Here is a 17,363-nt window from a genome sequence, read left to right on the forward strand (position 1 = left end):
ATTTCTGTGAAAGTTACACCAAGCCAGTTGCTTCCAGTGCTGACACATAGATCAGCAGAGAAAGGTTCACCACCCCACCAGTGCATGCCAATTTTTGGCCGCATCACCCCCTTCTGCATTCAAACCAGTGCCTAGGATTAGGTGTATTTACTTCCAGCGTGTAGTATTTTAAATTCCTTACAGCGATTTATCTTTCCTTTATATTTTTGCATTAAATCATTACCTGCACAAGTCAAATCCTGTCTCCATTTAGAACATCTTAAGAGGGTTATTCTAATGACTTAAAGATGGTGTGAACCATCACAGTACAAGTACCTAAGGACCTTTCAGATTTAAAAATAAAAGTCTCCTTCACTCAGTGGAGAACTTTATCAGCCCAACTTCTCTCTCTGTATCAGACACGGGCCGTATGCTCTCAGTCAGCAACTTATTTACCACATCCCCATAAAAACACAGGGCAATCATATATATTCTCTTCTTTAAATCTCTGGAGGAAAGATTGAACAAGCAGCTACCACAAAGACAAAACAGTCCTGAGCAGGACAAAATTGCATTAGTGTAACGCATCCAGTAACCAACACTTCTTTAATCAGAGCCCAGGGATCTCCAAGTCAAAATGCAATGTCACTGCAACAGGCACACAACCCCCCTGGTACTTACCTATATTTATCTGAAAGTGATTAACCCTCAACTACTCAGGCCTTCAAGATAAGAAAGTTAACTGGAAGAACAAGAAAACCACTCAATCCTCCCAACACCAAATGTTGTTGCAAAAAGAGAAAGTCGCAGACACAACAGTTTACCCTGGAGATAAGGCACATAAACATATTTCAGTACAAGAATGGAATCAAAATAGGACCAAAATTACCAAAAACATCCTGCCTTCTCAAGCCTCCCTCAATAAAAAGATACTTAAGCAACACACTCCTACACTCCTATGTTGATTTCCAGCACTTCAAGGGTTGTTTTTCTTGATTTCAAAAGCTACAGAAAATCCTAATTTTTACAACTGACATTTCTGACTAAACTACTGAATTCGCTTCCTCAGTCTCTCCTCCCTGTCCACTATCCCATTACTTCTTCAAGTAGCCAAGATCACATTCTCTCACATTATGGTTATTTCGTATTCTATACAACCATGCTTTTAAGCTTTTCAGATGAGGCATACTTCTCAGCTACATTCCAGCTAATACAAAGAACATGCACACACAAGTATGAGTAGTATTTTCCTCAGCTACTACTTAGCCAAAATAACTTTAAAACACTAACCTCAAACTTAAAACTCTTACAGAATTTTATTTTATCCTTCTGACTGTGGGCTGAATTATTTACATTTACATGCCTTCCCCCCTCCCCTTCTTTTGCATGGTTTTCATGCTTCTTTTCTTTAAAGGCTTAAAAGCCACCCATTTTGCTGATAACCTTAGATAATAATGAATAACCTCACGTAAGAATCTTGGGTACTTACTAGCCCAGAGCAGACCAAACTTATTTATAGCTAAGTAGCAAGCTGGGGTTAGTGATCTCTTCCAGGCTCAACAATCTTCCAACCTCAGAATAACCACACCATAAAACAAGTAGGGTTATTTCACTACTGACAGAAAAGTAAACATTTGTGTACTAGGGTGTGCTTGCAGATGACTGCTCTGGCTGCCTCTACTTGAGCAGACAGTAAAAGCTATTCACAACAGGCCAAAATTAATGAAGGAAATTTAAAAACTTGATCGCAAACTGCTTTCAGAATTTAACTTGCATTTTTAAAACAGAAATAGGTGGAAGGAGCTGAATTCTTCTCCCAACTGTGAATGAGGTTTCCCATTTCAGCTTCAGACAAGTTTCTCTAATCTTTACTATTGCCAAGTTTTCTATCTGAAACAGGTAATATTCCCTTTATCCTACGAGGCAGTTAAGGAAAGAGAAAACGGCACCACAGCTCAGAGAAAAAAGCCAAAATGCTTCAAAACAGAAAACAGCAGAGAAAACAGATTTTTTTGTTTGTTTGTTTGTTTTGTTTTGTTAGTAGTATCTCAGTCATAATGAAGAAAATTTTGCCGCAGAAAGCCTGGGCATTCATAGCATTGGATATTCAAGTGAAGATGACAAGTAAAAATGAAACACTTCCAGAAAAGCCTGTTCTGTTGTTAGCTCGCTGTTCACGGTTAACTCCATCTCACCCCATTCCTCTGCTTAACCATTCACAAGAACTCGTGCAGTTCTTTCAGCTCACGAGGACTTCTGGCCATTTCTATCAAACAGCAGCACATCTCAGAAGACAGCAGTCCTTCAGGGGAAAGGCGAAAGAGAAGGGATGCAGCTAGTCAAGAACTAAGTAACAAAACAGGCAAGAAATTATACAGCTTTGTACCATGCACTGCACAAAGTTATTTTGCCTTGCCAGGGTTCACAAGGCATTTGAGCACTGTTAAACGGCTCTGGAATTTGCTGATAATACAGACTAGTTGCATTTCTCAGCTTTATGGACAAACTAGTATCAGGAAAAGGTTTAAAAAACAAAGGCTTACATTTCAATTCAAGAGGATAAACAAACAACTGAAGTTCTACCGCGGTTTTTACCTATTACATCTCTTTCCTGTTGCTAAACTTGCCTGTCATCTGAACATTTCAACTGACAAACACACTGTGGTTTCCAGGTCCAGAATGTCTGCAGTGATTATCAATACCTAGAAAGCTCAAAGAATAATACTATCATCAACCACAAACTGTGGAGCCTCACCCTCAACTCAGAAGTCACTTTTGCATTTGAGAAGCCATCTTCAGAGCAGAAGGCAACAAACTACTGCATTTATTCTTCAACTCGGTGATGCAGTTAGAGAAGTGCTGCCAGGAAAAAGTTGTACTCTAACCCTTGATAGTATCACTAGAAGTAAAACTGCAGGAGGATGAATTTCATCATTCTAGGAGAATTTTATTTCCCAATCTAGTAATTTTAATAAAGTTACTTCAGAACAGATTGCACACTCTTCAATGCAATGTTTTCATGTCATTTAGAAAGCATTAACAGTTCATCCTTCGGTTTGCAGCCCCTAATGCTACTAAAAGTTGAAGACATTTAGTAAGATAAAAGGGCAGAAAGGACCAAAGCCAGACAATAAAAACACATCCTGGGTCAGATACACACACACAGAGGTACTTCAGTTGGTTACCCCAACACAAGTGACAACCAATGACCATGTAAGACGAGCTGTCAGCAGCACACCTAGTAGAAATCTTATCTGAACCTCACCCAGTCACACCCAGAATATTCACATGTATAAGGCAAGGAAACACCTTGCTTCCTTTAACACATCTTTGCTCAGTAAGTTAGGTAGTGCTTCTATCTGTGGAAGCTATAAACATGATTTTGATTGATGGTAATTTATGTAATTAACTCCAGCATTTCTAGCATCCAAATTCAACAAACACTGCACTGGAAACGAAGGGCACTTTATGTTATGACCTGCTCCTCCTCCAAATCCTTGGATTTTTCAGACATGTTTCACCTCATCCCCTGTGAACAGGGAGCAAATGCACAGCTCCTTTCAACCCTGCTATTTAAGTAGCTGTAGAAGGCTGAACCAACTAAGCTTATTTATTGACTACTAATACATCTGCCTTAGAAGGCAGTGTGGTTTTACTCTCCTGCACAGGGAAGCAAAATTAAAAGCTCTCTCAAAAGACAGCTTTTTTTGGAGATGTTTCTGCACCAACATATACAACTTTGAACAAGAGCCATCTACCTCCACTATGTCCTTATCTTCAATTTCCCCACAAATTTGTGACCTCCCTAGTCTGAAATACACCTGAAGCATCAATGGGACTCACAAACTATGGGGGCAAAGTCTACCTTTAATACATGGAATGAAGCCCAAAAATGAATTCTGTCCTCTGCCATGAAATGATCCACAGTCAAGGAAACTGCACCCCTTTTTCTCTAGTGGTTTTCTGGATGTAATCATATTTATGCAGAGATTTTTTCTTAAAGAACCAGAAAGCATGTATTTTAACTAAAGGTATGACACAACTGAGTCACCTCAGCAACTCCTCTACTTAGATTCATGCTTTTTTATTACCTTTCAACTGAAATACTTCACATCATCTTATCTCACAAAACATGCTGTCTTAAGAACTTCAAGGATTTGAACATTATTGTATTACATTGCAATGCTTCTTTAATACACCAAAATAATTTTTGGTCTTCTCCTGTGTTGGAACTTTCTTTCCCTTTCTGTGTTTATTGCATAGAGCATAACAGCTCTTACAATTCCTTAATGTATGGTTCCACAAGACACAGCAATGTAACTGCTGCCAAAAGTCTGTGCAGGCCCACTACCTACAACACTACCACGTATGCCAGCTTCACTGTCTGCCAGACCTCACTGTGAGCCACTTCAATGCAACAGCAGAAAACCACCAAAAAGTCGCAAAAAAAAGCAGACATCAGCAGCTCGTGGAACTTCTGATGAACTTCAAGGCCAGAACAATCTGCAGTTGGAAGCACTGTAGAAAACAAGACCTTCACCTCCCATGCTGCATTTCAGCACCAGTGAAACACTAGATGAGCTCCGACGCTCATGAAAGCACAGCCATGTTCCTAAAAAGTGAGACCTCGGATTCCTCTGCATCACATTTCCCAAATTAAATATCAAAGTCAGAGCCTCCTTACATTCTGTAAGGATAGCAATTGTATTACTTTTCAGTCTCAGCTCTTAAATGTGAGATGACCTTGAACTTTTTCCAATCTTTTTTCAAGCCTCCAATCTTTTCATTTCTCCTCACACAACTACAATCACCACTAATTTTCTGCTCACATCCTAAAGCAAAACACAATGGCCTACAGCCTCATCTTTCCCATGTAGGAACCAAATTCTCTCCTATTTTTCTAATCTGCACATGGCATGATGCTAAAATCACGCTTATTCTGACAGGTTTTTTTGCTGGAATAATTGGTTTGTTCTAGTTCAAATTTGAACTTATGCCTACACAGAATTTGGCATGAATACATTCACCCTTCTCTTGCCTAAGCACTACTCTCTTTAAATCTTAGTTAAGTCTCTGCCCTCCCTCAATGCTACACAGCCCTTCTTCACCTATCTAGAAAGACCAGAAAACAGCAATGTTACCTAAGGAGGGAAATTCTTTCCTTTAGGAGTCAGCTTCCATCATTTACACTGTCCAACTGCTTTCCTTGTGTGTTTATTCCACTGATACTGTAACCAACAACCCTGCCTACCAAAGTATATGAACTGTCTGGATATGCCTTGTCTGCTCAAATTATGTTCTGTGTGGAACACCCCAAACACATCCATAGGACAGTACAAAGTCATAAATAAAACTTTTCACATATTCTCAGTCAAAAAAAACCAACACCTGCCCTACCCACCCTTGGATAATTATGTGACTTTATCTTCATAAATAAAACAGAGCTCTACCTCACATGTAGTAAAACAATGTCTCCCACACTGTGATAGGATACTGATGTGTTAGGTATACATTGAGGCTATTGATGCTTCAATGGAAGTCAAACTCTTTTTCCCAGCTGTGACAGGAAAAATAGGAAGATGAAAAAGAAAAAATAAAGAAAAGGGTAAACAAATTATCTGCTCCCATACTGCAACATGTCAGTAAAAATCTGAATTTAGAAGCAACTCCTATCAACATGTCGATTCATCCATATAATCTCTGAACCAAAACCACACACTTGTAATTTCTTGAAGACATTTACAAAACCTGAATTTATTCAGTTCAAAATGTAAATACTTTTTCTATTAGATGCTAACATGACTTCTTATCAACATGAGAACTAAGGGGCTTATACCTCATGAGCTACATCTAAGACTTATTTGAAGAACAATAATGTTCCAAAAATCACCATATCGCGTACGAAAATTACCTGAATCTTTACAGTGTACTCTAATATGAAGACTAAAACAATCACAAACAAAGGCATCCAAATCATTTGCATGTGAGAACACTGCTAGCAAGTGTAAATAAACAAATGCCCAACTAGATGATTGAAGCAATTTTAATTAAAAACCAAGCCAAGTACTGACTCTTTGTTAAAATGCCTAATGAAAAAGTCTCTTGCTATAATACAATAGAAGATTATTAAAACAGGACTTTCAGAGGAAGTGAAGGCTGAACAGTTAAGAAGCTTCACCTACTTGTACCTTTTGTAGCCCTAAGCCATGAAATTTCATCCAACCATACCTACACTGCAGCTAATCACCAGGTCTACTACAGGAAGGTTTATTTTCCTGTTTGAAGCACCTTTTCCTAGAAGATATTCATTTCTGATTGGCAGAAGATGGCTAAATAGAGATACCACCATTCTTAGTAAGCTGTTCCAGCACTGTTAAAAATATACTCTTAAGAGAGTTTAGTTTACAGCCTCTGGGTTTTTATACCCCTGTGTGATACATTAGCAGCCTTTCAATGCTCTAATTCACCCCCATAGAAGTGTATATATACCAACCCAGATATCCTTTGCTCCTTTTTGATAAGGCAAACACACTGAACTGCTTAGGTCCCTCACTATTCGAGGTTCCCTCCAGCCTCCAATTCTTTGGAGCAATCATTCTCTTAAACCCTTGCAGCTTTACAGCATTCTTTAACACTAATTTTATTCCAGAACCACAGGAAGTTCCATCACCACTCAGTATTCCCTGATCCAGTTCCCCTATTTCCACACAATCATCACATCACTCTGCTTTGAAACAGCATTGCAGAACAGGCATCTGAAGATTTCTCTGCACCTGGATCAGGGCAACCGCTGGTATCAAAACAGGCTGGGGGATGCAGAGAAAGACTTGGGGGTGCTGGTGGGTGAAAAGCTGTACATGAGCCAGCAATGTTAGCTCAATAATGCTCAGTGTAGGTCCCCAGTAGCACAGACAGCAGGTGGAGCGAGGGGATTCTTCCCCTCTCCTGAGACCCCACCTGAGACCCCACCTGAAGTGCTGGGTCCAGCTCTGAAGTCCTCAGCACAGGCTAGACATGAAGCTGTTGAAGGAGGTCCAGAGCAGGCCACAACAATTATTTGAGAACTGAAATCCCTCTGCTATGAGGACAGGCTGAGAGATGTAGGCTTGTTCAGAATGGAGAAGACAAGGCTCCAGGGTGACCTGGTGGTCTTTCAATACTTAAAGGGGCCTGTAAGAAAGCCAAGGACAGACTTTTTAACAGGACCTGTTGTGACAGGGCAAAGGGTGATGGTTTTAAACTGAAAGATGGAGATTTAGACTAGATAGAAGGAAGAAATTTTTTTACACTGAGGGTGGTGAGACACTAGCCTAAGTTACCCAGAGAGGTGTTAGATGCTCCACCGTGGGAGAAACAGAAAGATTGCAGGTCAGGTTGTTTGGGCTTCTGAGCCATCTGATCTAGTTGAAGATGTTTGTGCTCAATGCAGGGGGTTGGACAAGATGACCTTTAAGGGGCCCTTCCAACCCAGACCATTCTATGAATTTCAAATGCAATCCAGCAGCTGTTTTCATAACAGTTTCCTACTTTGTAGTTTGCACACCTTTTGAGATTATTTTTATTTCTTTAAATGAACTGACCAGATCCATTGCTTGTCTCAATTACTTGTGAGGACTGGAAATACAGATAATACTTTTTTCCATACAAGGTTATAGTTATACGAAGCATTTTATAATTATAGTTACCACCATGCCTGGAGATAATCAGAATTCAAATGGACAAGGTGCTGAGAAGTCCAATCTGATGTTGAAGTCATTTCTGCTTTCAGCAGGGTTTTGGCTGAAGGTCCTTTCCATAATTCTTAATGTAAAACCTTAAATTAACATTGAATTAAAATTAATTCCAGGTGATTTATACTAATGTTGTCACGCTTCATAAAGCTAAAACAATGACACATCTCTGGCTTTTTACTTTACAGCTCTGATTCTACAAGTGCCCAATTCCATGTGCATCTCTATCCACATGAGCTGCCTTGCTGAAGTCAACAAGAACATTTAGCTTAGCAAGGACATAACTGTTTGTCAATCTGCTCGTGGTTTTCATTTTATTAGGTGCATGTGGACAAACAAAAAAGTCCCTATAAATATTCATTAAAATAGTCTGAAATTTTGAGTATTTAAAATGTTACTCCTACTCAACTGTAGAGCCTACAGCAAGATCGTGCTTTGTAGAAGTTTAAGGTCTGAAATACTACTGGGAAGGACAGAGGAGCACAGAAGCATGTGCAGTAGCTGCAGCAGAATCACACAAACAAATGCGAAGAGACAAAGACTCCCATCATGTACAGATCGCCTTTAGCCCTTTTAAACATGAAGTATTACCAAAAATTGCACTTTTCAAGTGGCTTACCAAAGCCTCTTCATCCTTCAGTGGTAAAACAATACTGATTAAATCTTAACTAAAGAATATAACATTTATTTTCTATTCCATCCAGTGTGGAATAGCTGCAGAATAAATATGGTTCCTCCCCTCTGACTGCTTTATCTAGGTCAAAAAACTCCTTAAAGGCAGGAAGTCGCAGGAAACAAATGTCACTACACATCAACTTTTTATCATGAAAACAAGCAAGACAGTGGATAAAACCACCACCTTCCCAAGATTTCTGGATGAAGTTCCATGAAAGACATCAGCTTATTAGTAAACACAAGTCTATTGTGAAAACTCCTTACAGGCTACAAGAAAGAGTCTCACACTACCACATGACACATTCTTATTTTTCTTTGAAATTGTATTTTTTTCCCAGTGCTTTAAATAATTTTAGCTAAGTTAATGGGACCTGAGTGGTCTTGAAGGCACCACTGTATTTGCTTAAAAATTCATCTCATTTTTAACAGCTTAGGCATGACAGTAAGGAAATCTTTTGCTTTATGCATGCTAATTACTTATGCTAAAAACAAACAAACAAACAAACATCCCCAAGGGGAAAAAAAAACAACAATAAACCACACAAAACACCAACACCACCAAAATCAACAGCAGTCAAGTCCTCCACAGCAGAATTCTTCTCTAAAATACAGTCTACCTTCATGAAGGACTAATATTTACATGACAAAGTCATTTCCTAATTATAAGAAAATTAATCATACACATTTACTGTGAAAAGGATGAAACATTAACTTATTTATTATTTAACTTACGGTGTGCATTTCACAACTGAAGATCAGTATTAATCAATGCAAAGCAAAGAGAAATTTAATGTATCTCTTACCTCATTATTAGAGCTGAAGGTAAGGATCTCAACACTTCTTTCAAATACAGATTCTTGGAACAGACACTTTTAACACTGATGTTGCACCTTTAAACCAAAACAACACTAATCTTGCTTCTGTCACAGAACTGCAGCTTGACAGACAATAAAGAAGCCATCAATTTTTAAGCTGATTTCCCAGTTTAGAGTATTTCATATAACTACACAAAGAATGTACTTACTCCTATAGCTAACTACAGATGTAAGAACATTTTTAAGATCAGTAAGACTGTGGAATTAGTTAAGGAAGTTTCATGTATGTACCAATCACACAAACAGAAAAGAGAGGCAAGTGCAAATTAATCTAAGTATCCCATTGTTTTAAGCTTTACCTCAATCACCTGAATGGTGTATGACAACTTGCAACAAAAAAATCACTCATAAGGTGTGCAATTGAGAGAGAAATAGGTAAAATGTGAGATGACAGAAAGAATGTTCATCTCTGTTTTCATTTCAAATCATATGCACTCTGCTTCTTTCCTCCCACATTCCTTTTCAATCAGACCTGCGTATGTGAGAACACTACTGCTACTGACATTTGCAAAGCCGACTTTAAAGTAGCCAAAAAACCACCTATAAACACAGCCCAGTTAACCTTGTTAATCATTATGGCATGGGGCACAGTGTCTGCTAAGAAAGTAAATAAAGTTTCTGGAGACTGATTCATGAGTCATAGCCAAGAGTCCAATGCTTCTTAGCTTTATGCTTAGAGATAATTTGTAAGTAATTCACAGTTTTAATACAAGCAGTATGGAGCTCCAAAACACTCCTCTGAGTGCAAATTAATCATAAGGTCTCAAAAACATCTCAGCCAGCTGTTTTCCTTATGAGTAACTGTATCTATCAAAGGCGCTGTGAAGGGAGAGGAAGAACAGGTGCCAATCTAACCTGAGGTATTAAACTACACTTGCAAGTATATTCCTTGCAGTAAGTGTTCTGTTTGATTTCTTAAAAGTATCTAACACTTCTGTTCATACAGAAAATATTTAGTGCAGAAACTGTAAGCCAAAACCAAGCAAGGAACATCCTCCCTAAATTACCAAGAAACACTACCTGAGGAGATGTTACGATCCCTTCACCTCAACTGTTACACTAAACCTCAGTTGTTTCCAGTGAGAAACTATTTCCCTGAGCATATGAGCAGCCACAGCTCTAAGTCACACAGCAATCACAGCTGTGCATAGAATTTAAGTAACTGCAGTAAGATGACAGAAAAGCATGCAGTGATACATTAGAGGTTCGCTACAATCTGTTACACTATTTTCTGCTCAAGTGATGCTGAACGTAATAAACTTATCCAAAGAATGAGTAAGATACACTTGGTCCTTGTTCAGAATCTACTGGCTTTCATCTACTTTCTACTACTTAGAAGACAGTACAAACCCTACTTTGTAGATCCAGACCATAAGACCTAATTGAAAATACCCATTCAGTCCTCTGAACACAAGTAAATTTTTAGTTTGCAGCCACAGAGGCTTGACTTAGGATTAGTTAGTAAAGTAAAACATACTCAGCGTGGTTTACTGTAAGAGCTCCAATACTTGCAAGTGTAAAGAATTCTATGAAACAAATGACAGAATGGGAGAATTATTCACTGTCTCTCAACACAGATAACTTCAGTTGTATCAAATGAAATCACCAGCATGTCAAGTTCAAAGAACTCAGCAAAAAGGTATTTTTCCCAGTGTGGGCAAAAATGGCATTGTGAAACTCACTGCCTAAGGATGCTGTGGTTATGAAAGGTTTACAAGGGTTTGCAAACAGCAAATGGTTGTAACTCAAAAAAAAAAACAAAAACAAAACAAAACCCAACAACAAAAAAGTGCTCAACTTCGACTTTGAGATTCAAAAGAAGAATTAAAGGCTACATACTTTTGCATCTGCTACTGACTGCTCTTTGAGACAGGTAATGGACAAGATGCATCTTTGCTCTGACTTAGAAATGCTGCTCTTATGCTAATGGTATGATTCACAAATCTACTTCCACAAAACCAAAATTAAAAGCAATTACTAAAACACAAAATATATGGGTTTGTCTAAATGAACGGGGCATTGTCTTGGAACACTCAAGACCAGGATGTCAGGATCTTTGTGAACTTAAATGCTAACATACAAAGCACAATCAAGAAACCCAGAAATAAAACCAAAACAAACCTCTTCAGCACTACACTGTACCCAGAAGTCAGCCTGCTTTTTCCAGCTGTATCAGTTACATCTGTCTGGAATCCTGCCTCTCCAAAAGCTGTACACAAGAGCTCTGTCAACAACTGCTGCTGTGCCCTGCACAAAAGATATTTTTCAAGCCAAGCACTTCAAAAGTCAAATAGTAATGTTGTTATTTACCTAGCAATATATCCTAACAATGATTTCAACTGAAGTCTGGGAAAATCTGACAAGCATCAAATGAAACCAATTTAAAAACATGAACTTTATGAACAGGAGAATAACAGTCCATGCATCTTGAAGGTAGCTGTAAAAGACTTAACTGAACTGTCCCATTCCTCTGTGCATTGTAACACTGAAGGGAGAACTTCTTACTGGACATGAATAAAAAAATTGCCATTTTCCCCCAGCCCCCATTTTATTCATCTAACAAAATGACAGTTGGTTTGTACAGACACAAGTATGTATGCAAGTCTGTCAAGAAGCAGAAAAACAAAAACACACTTCCCACTGCTATTACCTCCTGCTTGGGAACTTAAACATTTGAACTGTGAAAGAGGCTTCCAAGGAAGCATCAAAAATAGCAACCAGAACAGTTATCTTACTGCACAGTAATTGCCTGGTTTGTGGCATTTATATCTGTAGAAAGATGCCTTTACTACAGGTAAAAAAATACCCTAATGTTAATAATTTAATTTCCTCAGATGTTAAAAATGTGTGTTTTGCAGGAGACTGTGAAGTCATATTTCGTTTTTTCCCCTTCCAAACCCAGCAAGTTCAATAGCATTAACAATGCAATCACATTTCAAAACTGTGAGGAATTAGAAAAAAAAAAGGCCAAGGACACTGGAACTACTTAGACTTATTAGTGACAATTAAATCAGGCATTGCAAGTCTGTAACAGTATTTTACTTGGAGTCACCCGTAAGTCACTATTAATTAGCCAAAACAGAGATGGACCCTTCATTCTTGGTTTCCAACATCACTTAAAAACAAACAGAAGGAACAGGCCACTCTGATTTTGTGTTTGTTTTTTTATTAAACTTCACCTGCCATCAAATGACTGTGTAGTCATAGGCAAAGCATACTACTGGCCACATAGTAGGATTAAACAACAACAACTAAAATAGATCTAGTGATTACTTGAGCTGGAGATGAGCAGTTATCCATCTTGAACTTGAACCAAAACTACTTTCTTTCCAATCACGTTCCAACTATTAATTAAATGTTTACATTACACTGAAGCAGCTAAGTTTGATTCTTAAAATCCAGATCATCTTCAGTGTGACCAGTTAAATGAAATTCCAGAACATGACTACAAACAATATTAGTCACCTGTAATTCACAGTAATGACTTGCTATAAACAGATAACCTTTGCTTTGAATTTGTCTGAAGGTTTCTGTGTTTAAAAAACAAAAAAAAAGCAAGCCTTGCAAATATTAAAACTACTATTCCCTTTTACAACTGCAGAGTAAGACTTTCCTTTCACAGATAGATATTTTTTCCCTTTATGTTTAAGCAATAAACCAGCATTTGATCTTAACCAACAATCTAACTATGACCCTGCACATTTTGCACGCCCTTCAGGATAAAACTCATCCCTGTGCCTGTTGACTAAAGAAATCCTAGTTTGCCCAGTGTACACACTGCTCCTTTGTTCTAACCAGGACTGAAGGTATGTCACCTTCTATTTGCAAGATCTGATGGAAGATCACACCTACATTTTGTAACCAGGAGATAACTACTTCAGCCAGCTTACAGATCTTTAAACTGAAGGCTACTAGCGTGCAGTCTAAGAAACAGTGTAATCCCTGAACACAGCCAGCTTCAAGGAAATGCTAGTTTCTGTAACACCACCCACATATACTCATGAAGAAATTTTAACTGCATAGAAGTTTTCATCATTGTTCAATTACAAAAACTGACACAGAAAAAAATCCTTCAGAATTTGCTTTCCATTTAAAAAGGCCTCAATACCTACATGGAGAGCGTGAAAAAGCAGTACACTTCTTTTTACTCTCCTGGAGTCTTAAGCATTCAGCAGAATGCTACTGACTAAATTACTCAAACTAATTCTAGACTGTCTGCAATCAACACATACACTGCACAATGACTTACTTTAGTGTATTATATCAAACTATGCTTACAAAGAAAAAATATTTGATCCATATTTCATAAATGTCAGATTAAAATATAGATTAACCACATGCCAAATAATTATTAATATTAAAAAGCAGAAAGCAGAGACAGTAGTTACAGTTAAAGGTCAAACAAGTCCTCCAACTGTATTCACGATTATACAACTCCACACGTATTGGCACTGTTAAATCCTTTCAGAATAAGCATTTCCTAGAAAGCAGAAAGGTAAGACAGTTTGATTTTGACAGAGGAACCAGGCTGGGAAACTTCCATTAAGACGTCAAAGCAGAAAATATGCATCATCAACATCCTAAACAGAGTTTCAAAACTTGTGAGACATTAAGGCTGTGTCACTAACGACACGTGTTTTCATACAGGTAAAACACTCGAGTATTTCTCACTCAAGACAGGTAAAATATACTACACCACAATACTTTCACTTTTCCTACATGTGACTCCTCAAAACACAGATTACTCATTTACAATTCAACGGATCCTTAAGCGTGAGGTAGGCCTCACATACTCACTACAAATCGCTTTGCAAAGACAGTTAATGTTTAGTAATGATAAAGGAATGTATTACCATTTAAAAACGCTTAATACATTTAAAATGTGTTTTCTTACGTGACAACAAAACACTAAGACTAGCATTAGTATTTCATGTGGATGGTTCAGCTTACCCATAAAAACAGACGTTACAATTAGGCAGAGGCTGGAACTGCCACAAAATCAGAAGGCAATCACATGCACAAAACAATCCCCTACATTCTGCAAAAGCACCAAGGGTGTTACAAGATTTACTCAGCACTGATCTCAAATTCAGAAATCCCAGATATGTGGATAACCACTTGACTGGTTTCCTTTGAAGCACATAAACAATACTCAAGGGTGTATCCAATTCTGTTTGGTAATTACAATACCTCCGAGCACTGCTGCAGACGGATCTGCTCCCAAACTCACAACAGATACGGCTACGTGCAAGACACAGCATGGGAGAAGGGTGACCATTTGTCAAACGCCAGCCCCGGCTGTGCCGGGGTCTCACGCTTCCCACCTGTACCACCGGCTGCCGGATGGGCTGCAGTGGGCGGTGGATATGCCGGCGGGGTCCCGGCCACTAGAGGAAGGACACATTCGAGGGCAACGGGTGGAGACGCCGGCGCTAGGGTGGTACCGGGAGACAGGGACACGGGCTGGAGGAGAGGGAAACCTAAGGCACCGCTCGCATGTGTAGCCGAGACAGGCCGGTTCCGTCTGTCAGGCACCATGTGCCACCCAAACGGCAACGGGGGCAACCGGCGCGGATGAGCAACGGCACCACCCCGCCGCGGCAGACAGTCCTCCCAGGGAGGACGGATAGCCCAACGAGGCGAGGCGCTGCCGGGTGGGCCCGGGCCCAGCCAGGAGGGCTCCGGTGTGACGGAGAAGGACGGCAGGCCCAGCCCCCGCTTTACTCACACTCGGGGCAGCTGCAGCGGCGGCGCCCCCCGCCTCTGGAACACGCCGTCCACGAAGACGCCGTTCTTGCCGAGACAGCGCAGATAGAAGTCCCCTCCGCCGCCGCCGGTAGCAGCTGTGGGGTCTCCCTGAGGCGGAGGCGGCGGCCCGTCCGCGCCGGCCGGTGGCGGCGGCGGGGGAGCAGCAGTAAAGATCTCCAGGTGGCGCCGGGAGATGAAGCTGGAGTGGCCCATGCTCACGTCCACCGAGCCCTGCGACGAGTTGCGGCCGATGGTCACCGAGCGCTTCTTCATGAGGTATTCGAACTCTCGGCCCTCCAGCCGCGCCACGGCCGCCGCCGCCGCCGCCGCCATCTTAGCGAGCGAGGGAGCGGGCCGCCCTCCGCTGCGCCCCTCCGCCCGCACCGGCCCCGCAGCCGCAGCCGCCGCCAGACACAGGCAGGGAAGGGGACGCCGCTCAACCCAACCTGACGCAGTCCGCCGCTGGCTGATGGACAGCGGCGCCGGGCCAATGCGCGGCCCGCACGCCCATGGGGCTATGGCGGCGCGGCCAATGGCGAGCGGCGCCGCGGCCAGCGCCGCGCAGCACGTTCGAGTGTCGGGGCCGAGAACACGGGAAAGGCCCGGAAAACGCGGAACAGATCCCCGCGCGGGGGAGCGGAGCGGCGCTTCTCCCCGCGGCGGCGGAGGCAGACGCACCCGGAGACGCGCTGCGCCGAGCCCCGGCCCCTGACGCGGCGCTGGCGGCCCGGAGGAGCAGCGGGGCAGTCCCTCCCAGGCCGGCAGGCAGGCGGTGCGGAGCGGGATCGCTTAACCCGGCGGGGCCGACCTGCCTGCCATCTTCCGCCCCATAGCCCCTTCCCGCCGTGGGACCAGGGCACCTGCGAGAGACCGTGCTTCACGGTCCAGCCCTAGGAGAGCAGCCCCCGCCCTGGGCCCCTGAGCGAGGTCGCCAGCACCTCCGGCAACCCTCGAACTGTTTTTTCACCCGGCAGATAGTGGAACACACACGCCTTCCGCTAGCAATGCTTTCAGAAACGGGACTGAACGGGGCGGGGGAAAGCAATAATCAGCAATAAAATAAATACGAGTGCCCAAAGAGTGCTAGAGGGTAGGTACCACCCGCGAAGTAGTTTAAACTCCTCAACTTTAGCCTCAGAAGAGTAGGGGGAATGGGGGGTGGAGGGGGCGGCAAGTTTTAATACGTAAGGTTAAAAGTAGAAGTAACGCGCAGGGGGTTGTGATATTCATGTTAAAGTGCAGTGCTTTAAATGCAAAAGTTCCAGATAAGCCAATCTGTGGATTTGTGCACACACCTCACTCAACCTAGTCCTACTTTCCTCGTAGGAACTAGGGCGCACAGAAGCAAGCAATCTGACACGGCAAAACAGAATTAGACACCCCACGGCTGCTCCAGTCTGTCACTGCTCCCCCGGGGTCACGAAACACAGGAGAGAAAGTGTCACAGGTAACAAACCCATCAGGCACCGGCACCACTGCTTTTGAGTTTAAAATATCACAGATTGCCAAAAAGACAACATTAACTGCATGCTCAGCGCTAACAATTAAGAAACACTTTGGGCTATAAAGTGTGCAGAAAGTACTTAAACGTATTTATATCTATACACAAATATAAATACTGCACACACTTCACTGTAACAGCCAAGCTAGCCTTCCTAGACTGTCAAGCACTTGTTTAGAAAGGGGGGGGGGGGGGGTTTATTTGGGCCTTTTTACAGTGTTGAAGTTCATTGTCATTTATTAATTCAGAGGATGTTTAAATACATTCTGCTGTGGTACGCCCTGAATTGTAAATAATCTTTAAGAACACTTTTATGCCTTGGACAAACCCAATCAACTCACTAACAAACATCCAGGAGTAAATTTGAAATTCAAACTTCTGGTTTTCTACATCTGAGTCAACAGCTCTTCAAACTGTAGCAATATTTTATGTATGCCTGGGAATGGAATATAGGGCCTGTTATCTGCAAACCTTATTTTTACCCTTGAGATTGTGTCAGCACTTGTTATAAGCAGCTACAACACAATTCCATACTGGTTAAGTCCGTTTATATGATTACATGCGCACATCAGATGCGGTAAAATATAGCAACAGTTTAGAGCTTTGGTTTCTTTTACAGAAAACTTGAGTTAAATCTTGCCCACACTTTGGTATTTAGACTCAGACTTTCTTCTATACCAACATATGTTTGGCACAGAAAATGTGGAGCATCAGAGAGCCAGATATGACTCCCTGATTCTCAGCTTTTTTTTCCTCTTGGCTCTGCTGCAACTGCAGAAATGTTGTGCCTGCTCTGCTAACAATTGGTTAGGGATCCTGAGGGGTATGCTGGCTGAAAATTACCAATGGGTTTCT

At 41.4% G+C, this 17,363-nt stretch overlaps 1 protein-coding gene and 1 long non-coding RNA gene across 2 annotated transcripts in view; one reads left to right on the forward strand and one right to left on the reverse strand.

Moving 5' to 3' along the window:
- FOXK2 (forkhead box K2) overlaps nt 1–15,429 on the reverse strand; it is a 49,749-nt gene extending 34,320 nt beyond the window's left edge. Inside the window, exon 1 of the mRNA XM_068151398.1 lies at nt 14,988–15,429. Within this exon, the coding sequence (XP_068007499.1) occupies nt 14,988–15,340 (353 nt within the window). The 5' untranslated portion in view covers nt 15,341–15,429. The remainder of the gene's footprint in view (nt 1–14,987) is intronic.
- A 358-nt stretch (nt 15,430–15,787) lies between these two features.
- On the forward strand, nt 15,788–16,454 carry LOC137447656 (uncharacterized). Its single transcript, XR_010988895.1, has 2 exons — nt 15,788–16,097; nt 16,334–16,454. It is a non-coding gene; the product is annotated as an uncharacterized lncRNA (long non-coding RNA).
- Nucleotides 16,455–17,363: the final 909 nt, after the last annotated feature.

This window comes from Melanerpes formicivorus, unplaced genomic scaffold (assembly GCF_026170545.1).
Source record: "Melanerpes formicivorus ecotype bairdi unplaced genomic scaffold, bMelFor1.0.p_v2 SCAF_21, whole genome shotgun sequence".
NCBI lineage: Eukaryota > Metazoa > Chordata > Aves > Piciformes > Picidae > Melanerpes > Melanerpes formicivorus.